Source organism: Schistocerca serialis, chromosome 7, assembly GCF_023864345.2.
Source record: "Schistocerca serialis cubense isolate TAMUIC-IGC-003099 chromosome 7, iqSchSeri2.2, whole genome shotgun sequence".
NCBI classification, from domain to species: Eukaryota; Metazoa; Arthropoda; class Insecta; order Orthoptera; family Acrididae; genus Schistocerca; species Schistocerca serialis.
The window spans coordinates 621646927-621655171 of NC_064644.1; the positions used below are offsets into that span (position 1 = coordinate 621646927).

At 39.9% G+C, this 8245-nt stretch overlaps 2 protein-coding genes across 2 annotated transcripts in view; one reads left to right on the forward strand and one right to left on the reverse strand.

The window, feature by feature from the left end:
- Positions 1 to 5847, forward strand: part of LOC126413306 (serine/arginine repetitive matrix protein 5-like) — a 139118-nt gene extending 133271 nt beyond the window's left edge. Inside the window, exon 6 of the mRNA XM_050083206.1 lies at positions 5831 to 5847. Within this exon, the coding sequence (XP_049939163.1) occupies positions 5831 to 5847 (17 nt within the window). The remainder of the gene's footprint in view (positions 1 to 5830) is intronic.
- Positions 5848 to 6536: 689 nt separating this feature from the next.
- LOC126413307 (uncharacterized) lies at positions 6537 to 7274 on the reverse strand. Its single transcript, XM_050083207.1, has 2 exons — positions 7149 to 7274; positions 6537 to 7024 (listed from the first exon to the last, which is right to left on the reverse strand). Exons 1-2 carry the CDS (start codon positions 7264 to 7266, stop codon positions 6537 to 6539), a joined length of 606 nt encoding a protein of 201 aa, XP_049939164.1. The 5' UTR covers positions 7267 to 7274.
- Positions 7275 to 8245: the final 971 nt, after the last annotated feature.

Consider the following 8245-nt stretch of genomic DNA (forward strand, 5'->3'; position numbering starts at 1 on the left):
ATTTCCTGACAGACGTGCCCTCTATTTCGAGCAACATGCAAACGAATGTGGCAAGAGCTTTAAGGTTCAGAGATCTGTTCGACTTCTCTCCAAAAAAATTAGGGCGTTGTTCTTAACGTGTTATCTGGGCGATTGCCTCACCCACGATTTTTGTAACTGGTCAGCCAGACTCATTCCTCGTACCTTTCTTTCAGCTTCTGTAGTTTTACTTCTGTTCCCAGGTGTAGCACCTTTCACCTGCTCTTTTGTATGAAAGGCCTGTGAGATCGAGTGGTTGTGTGTGTCAACGTGAGGTTGGAGTGAGCGAATGGGTGTCATTTTATGAGATTTCCTCCTCACTGTGTGACTCGGCCCCCACCCCCCACGAACACACACAGTGAAAGAGAAAAAGGACTATGGATCCCCATAAGGGTTTGGATAAAGTCTATTACCACAGACACATGCGTGGTGGTCCAAATCCACCAAAACACCTCGATTTTTTGCCACTTTGATACGAGAACTGTCATCCTAAAGGAAGAACCAATGTGTTGTTTTCTTCATCAGAAATAACTTGGAAATAACTTCGTTGCTCATCGGTTGGTTGCACCTCTTAAGCCTCGAAATACCTTTTATTATAAATGAAGTATCCGTTTAATCAAAGCGTCGGTGTAACATCACAGAGCCATTCCTAGCGTACGCTGCCCCTCATAAGCGATCTCCCTGAGGGCCTCTCGAGGTTTGTCGTGTTGAGGACCTGCACGCCGTTTACATACAGACAGTTAACGATATGCTTCTGTGTGCTCCGCCAATCCGTTTTGTGTAAGATATTTTGACGACCGACCAGATCATTTTCATAGGGTTGTGTCGGGGTGGCGAGGACGTGAGACGACTAAACTCGTGACACTGGGAGGGGACGATCATGTCGGTCGTCGAAATATTGTGCACGAATTGGAAATGACTCATCTGAACACGCGGAAGTGAACTGTCGATGGCTTGTGTGGAGGAAACCTGACAAATCGAGCAGTAGATTAATCCACATAAATGGATGGCACTGTGGAAGGCTCGAAACATGCTGTTTACATCTTTGTTTACTGCAAAGCGGTGATTTTGTGGGCTGGAGTAAGCAAGACTCGCTAGTGTGTAAGCAAGCTGCAAACGTCTGCGAAATCCAAAAATACATTTATGGTGTTTATTCGGAGTCTTGACAAGAGAACAAGTGGATGAAAATTTAGGTGCTTGGTTACTTATAGTGAGGCAATTCTGGTCGAGAACGCGAGTCATCCATAGTTCCCTTCTGTCATGTTCGCCATCTGTCTTAGATTTAGATGGGAACCTCCCCTTGTAAGCTTGTCCGCTCGTGTGTTGTGATATACATTTGTAAGATTTGCTAATTCATTCAGAGAAGGACTTTTCGTATGTCTGACGTCAATTAAGTTTTCACACGCAACCTCAGTTTTGTACAGAATCTCACGTTTAGTGAAAGGAACGAGTACAGGATTCTACAAACATTACTAATAGACTGTTAACGGTCAGAGCATGTGCAATAGGTTCCTAGGCATCCGAGTGGCACGAAGACTTCGTAAGTAAAAGAGCCCAGTACATTGTTCTCGACGGCGAGTGTTCATCAGAGACAAGGTTAACGTCAGCAGTGCTCCAGGAAAGCAAAATAGGGCCGCTGTTGTCTATACACAGAAATGATATGGCGGACAATCTACTGTTTGCTGATGATGCTTTGGAGTATGGGAGGGTGTTGAGGATGACTGTATGATGATAGATGATGACTTGGCCAAAATTTCTAGTTGGTATGACGTATGGCAGCTCGTTCTAAAGTAGGAAAGTGTACGTTAACGCAGATGAGTATGAAAAAAAAAAAAAACTCATAATGTTAAGTTATAGTGTGAGTAGTGCTCTGCTTCACACAGTCACGTCATTTAAATATCTCTGCATAACGTTGCAAAGGTACGTGAAATGGAATGAGCACGTGAGGATTGTGGCAGGGAAAGCGAATGGTCAATTTCGGTTTATTGGGAAAATTATTGGGAAAGTGTGGTTCATCTGTAAAGGAGACGACATACAGGGCACTGATGCAGCCTGCTCTTCAATACTGTTAGTGTCTGTGATCTGCACCAGGTCAGATTAAAGGAAGATATCAAAGCAATTCAGAAGCGGTTTGCTCATTCGTTGCGGGTAGGTTTGAACAACACAAGAATATTAGAGATTCTTTGGGAACTCAAACAGGAATCACTGGAGAGAAGGCGACGTTGTTTTCGAGAAACTTACGAGGAAATGTAGGGAACTGGAATTTGAAACTGACTGCAGAACGATTCTAGTCCTGCCAAATATACATGTTGAGTAAGAATCATGTAGTTAAGACAGGTGAAATTCGGGCTCATATGCAGGCAAATTGTCGTTTTCAGCTCCCTCTGTTTGCAAGTGAAACAGCCTGGAAATGACAAGAAGTGATACTGGGTACCCTCCGCCACGCACTGTACAGTGGCTTGCGGTGTATGTACGTGTGTGTAGGTAGTTTGTCGGTAAGGAGACGATTTCTTGCCTTCACAGAAAAAGGGTATTTTTGATATAAATGCACCAATTGTACGTCACTATCCGTTTTATGTCCGTATACTTTGTGCATTTTTCCAGTGAGGAGATCCCATTCCCCAAGTGTGGCTGTAAGATTTCCGAACCTATCCTTGGCGGGAATAACAACGTTGTTCATCTAGAGGACAACAGCCAGGGGATGCAAGTGTCTCGAGCTAGCCTGGTGGTGGTGGTGGTGGGGGAGTGTCTCCCGACAGTACGCACTTGGCTGTTTTGACGTTTGGCTGCCGGAAGTCACGTGACTGTCCCTTCAGTAAACACTTTGCTGCGAGGACGGTTTACATGCAGTGCAGTTGCATCAGTATAGAGATCACTGAGTTGCACACGTGAATACTGAAGGAATTAGTTAAGCACGAAGTAATTTCCATCTTATGATTTAGTCCTTCATGTTCAATAAACAGAATAGTGTAAAATTTCCGCAGTAGGCCCATACTGAAATTTACGTAATTGATATGTGTGCGTACAGATTCGCCGAAATATTCTGCCGATTAGTGTCAGGTTTTTTTTCCCTTTCTTTCTGTGGATCTTAGTTGTTATAACGAAATGTGCGTAAAATATGGAAAATAAATGTGGTTAAAAGGTTAACACAAGGCTATACTGCTCATAAGTCTGCTACCTCGGTTTATTTCGCATTCACATGTAGGGGGACCAAACCAGGGAATATGAAGTATTTTTAATATTTTGGACGACGAAAAGCGGCTTTTAAGTAGCCATAGTATAGTTCCAGCCCTGTTGAAAACCTGCATAAGGAATGCTGTATGGTGAAAAAGATCATGGCTAGACCTGAACAGAGTCATAATTTGTACAACTCTAGAAAACGTCTTTAGCTTCCAGCAAAAAAAAAAAAAAAAAAAGAGGTGAAAATCTTGAGTGTTTACCCTGATCTTAGATATAATGTAATGGATAATGCTACATGGTCCAAAAATATTGTGATGTATCGTTTATTTTATTCCATAGTGTCGCCAATATTCCTGTGAAATAATCTTTTCTGTGACAAACAGAAAGAGGAATGAAATGTAAACGGGTCACATAGTGCTCAAAAAGTTACTCCCATAATGCCTGTATCTTAGAACTAAACTTAATGTGTTATCACTTTTTATAGAAGTGAAGCCAATTTTACTGTGTATGTAAACATTGGTTATCAGCACAAGAAGCAGGGTAGTATAACTGAATTGAATGCCTAAATTCAATAAGTGCATGGTGCAGAACACCTGCTTCCTTTGGTGATGTATCTAAATATACGAACAGAAAATCTAGTGTTAAAGAAATTGATTTAAAAAGCTACTGTGTGGACCTAGATTTTGAGTTGGCTGCTTCGGACTTATTAAATCTTATTATAATAATTGTTGTCTAGTATACCATTCTCCAGATGGCAACTTTGAAAATTTTCTCATCTAAATAGAATCTTGGCTGTGCTATTTTATGCACTTGAAATCAGAAATTGCACTGGGTGTTCATTTCAATGTACACTTTTGCAAGGAGAGTTCTAAGGAGGAAAATTTATGAATCTATTAACAATTTATGGACTATTTGTAGCATGTCATTTACCAACCAGAGGTGATGCCTGCCTTGACACTGTTATCGCAAATCTAAATACATGGGACTATGAGATGACTTTAGTTGACTCAATGACGTCTGCCAACAGAGCACTAGTCATGGGACTTTATACAAAGAGAACTAATAATCAACCAGCTGTTTCCTAGCATTCTAATTATGTATTCACAAAAAGGATCATTAACAAGGAAACATTAAACTCTTTTCAAACAGCGCTAACTGCAGTAGACTCACAGGTGGGATTACAAGAAATGGCTGTAATTAATGCATTTAAAGAGTTATTTCAGACCATCAAAACCAAATTTGATTATAGCTATCCACAGAAGACCAAAAAATGTCGCAACACAGGCAAACTCTGTGTGTGGTAAAGTATTTTGTCATAACAGACATGACATTTAAGCACTTTTGAGAATTTCAGCCAGTTTTCTTTTACATAGAAACTAAGACTTGCTGTAGCGTGACACTAAATCCTTGATTTTTGTGCTCAGACACAGTAGTAAAATCATGACAAATTCCATTACTTTCTTTGTTGTCTTTTGTTAACTCAAATCCTTTACCAAACACTGATACAGACCAATTATAATGTTTCATTGTGCAATTCAGTTTTATTTAGACAATTAGATATCACTGAATTATAGAATACAGTTTGAATGAGCCAAGATGGTGGGACAGCATTATTTTAGTATACCATGATTAACAAAATTAAAAAAATGCACAAGTAAATTTAAATTTTTATTCACCTTCAACTACACGGAATCTCTCTCTCTCTCTCTCTCTCTCTCTCTCTCTCTCTCTCTCTCTCTCTCTCTCTCTCTCTCAGAAACACACACACTCACAAATTGACATAATTTACAAGACCACCTTTATGCGCATTAACAATATTAGGAAAAGGATAGTTTGCTATTCGCTGTAAAGGTGACATGTTGAGTTGCAAACAGGCACAATGTAAAGACTGTTACACATTTAGCTTTTGGCCAAAGACTTCTTCAGAAAAGAAAACACAAAAAGATTTACACACACAAGCACACTACCTGCACACATCTTCACTATCTGCAGTGGGAGATATTGGTCATGTGTGCTTGCTAGTGTTAATCTGTTTGTGTTTTGTTTTCTGGAGAAGGCTTTGGCCAAAAACTAAATATGTAACATTCTTTACATTGTGCCTGTCTGCAACTCAACATGTCACCTTTACAGTGAGTGGCAAACTAATTTTTCCTAATATTGTTGATATTCCAACCTGGAGTTTACTTTTTTTTAAACACTTAATCACCCCTCACAAAATCCTTCTCTGCTTTGTGGAAAAAATCTAGCCTGAGATTCAATCTTGGCATTCACATTTACTGTGTTTTCTTCTGAGAAAGAAAAATCTTTATTAAGATTACCAATGATCTTCTTCAGATCCTTCAATACTTTGGCCTTAGTCTCCTGTCCACACTGTGTTCCTTTGCTGAGTGCAACTATAGTTTCACAGTGAGACATCACATCCTGTTCAAATGTGTCAGCAGATTTTTCTGAATTGCCAGAAAGCAATGCTGACACATATTCATTGTCTGCACTAGAGGGCAAGGAACACTGTTCACTCTCCTGGACAGCACCAGACAATGATTTGGCACATGCATGTATATGCTTACATATGTTAAAATTTAAAATGTTGTCTAAACAGCTGAATTTATACGAATGTACACATATGTTGCAGGTGTTGCACTTAAGTGAGCATTTTCTTTCGCATATCAGTTCTGAATTTTTTACAACAACATACACTTCACAACCAGTGGAAGAAAGCACTTCCCACAACCCTTCACCCCTGCATAAAATCATCCCATTTGTTATAGCTGAGCTATCGTTGTGGCTTGCTTTCACTCTTGACGCCCTAGAGCACTGCTTACGTTTTGAGAGCTTCACTAAGCCCTCATATACTTTGTCTCTCACTAAACATAACAAAGCATTTAATGACTTATCCAGCCTTCTGCACTTTTTCTCTTCTAGATAACTGTATTTAATAACTTTATGTAGGGACTCCAAGTAATTGTTTGTATTAATGCCCAATCGGTGCCTAAAACAATACGCCCACTTTTCCACTCGCTGGCAGTACATCTTAAGAAAGTACCTGCCAAATTCTGCAGTATCCGGATCATTCAATAAGTCTTCCACCACTTTCTCCAGACTACAACTAAAAACATCTATATCCAGTTCAGTCTGAAGTCGCTTTAGTGAACTAAACACTGCTGATTTTTTTCTCACTACCCCCAGAAATTCTCCTTAAATTCTGAGACCAGTTCCGTTGTATATGCCAAGAACACAGCAACTGGTTTGGCACAGGTCCCATTACTGCTGACCATGCATTAATGCTGGTGCATCGTCAGACATAAACACATTGGTCTTTACAGTGCCCACCCTTTCTCTCACACATTTGAAATAAAAAGACATAAGCACATGTCTCCCCTATTTGAAAAACAAAATGCAACTGGCATTCCAGCACCATATCTATCAACAACGACAATAGTAAAAAGTTGAAAATCGTATGCAGTCATGCCATGAGTGCCATCCACACATATTTTATCTTCTCCATACTTTAGAAGTTGTTCGGCCTGAAAGTCTGTCATTATAATAAGAATGAAGTCTTCATCTTGAAAATTAGGATCCACTTGTTTTTGCTGCTTGAAATACAGTACTGGGTTGTCACTTTGTCTCTTCATTTCTTCAACCCACAGTCTCACACTCACTGCATCATTTTCATGCTTCTTCGTTGCATAACCAATATCAAAATCCCTTTTTATATTATGCAAATCTTTTTTCTCAAGGAGATGGATTCTCTCCATACTTGCAGCGATTGTTGCACTTCGGACATCTTGTAAGACTCGTCCAACAGGTACACCCTGTGACAGCCATCCTGAAAAAAGAAAAAAAAAAAGGAAATAAAAATGAAGCACATTGATAGACCCTACGTCTGTTCACACAAATAAATTTGATAATTTCATGTTTCATGTACATAAGTGTAACATAATCCATTTTACCTGCCAACTCTGTCCTCTCGTTCCCATGCAGAAATGTTCTTCCAACATCTTGGGTGTGTCCCATGTGTTTTGGAAAAAATTTTAAGCAGCATTTGTCCTCTGTTATTGTCACTTGCATGTTGGATGGACAAGTACTGCCTATTTTATTCGTGCCCATACTTTTGACACACCTGGCACCAGTTCCTTTAGAATTGAAATTGAAAGAGCGATGGCAGTGGTAATATCGAACACGTTTTTCTAGTCGCTCCTGCTCCGAACAATTCATTACATGACGAACATGGTTTACTTTTTCGTAAGAAATTTTCCACTCTTCAAATTCTGAAAAAATGTTAAGACAGTATTTTTAAGTCATGTACTTGGGATCAACAAAATTTACTAAAACGTGACTAACACAATAAATATAAAAAACAAACCTGCAAGACAACCAAATTCTATCTCCTGGCACTCAAAACTAACGTCATGGTTCTCTTGAATATGTGTTCTCAGTGTGTCGTAGGTGAGAAACGAGAGAGAGCACTGTGGGCAAATAATGCGGCATTTCCGTCTGTTTTCCTCCGACTTCATGCCATGCACAGTTATTTGATGACGTTTTAATGAACTGCATCTCATAAATGCAATTCCGCACTGGGGACATAATTCACTGCCTTTTCCTTTTTTAGACACATGGATATCAAGTTCATGAACTTTCCTCATATGGGCGTAGAGGTTCTTTCGCATTTTAAACTCTGAACTGCATTCCTCACACTTATAGAGCGTTTCTTGGGAATCACTCATGTTTGCTAAAACAAACTAAACAATAACAAGAAACAATAACAAAACGTAACAGCAGCAACGAAATAACAAGAAGCAGCAACAAACAACGAAAGCAGTTAAATGGAGCACAAGGCAAACATCAACATGAATGGCGTCTTCGAACAGGATGCCTCGTCACGGAAACCAACTTCCGGTCAGTAAACGTCAAAACAGCCAAGTGCGTACTGTCGGGAGACACTCCCGTGGTGGTGGTGGTGGTGGTGGTGGTGGTGGTGGTGACTCGGCCCCTTAGATGTTGGAATACGTGGTTGTCATTGTGTACCAAATCTGTTTCCAACTGCCAC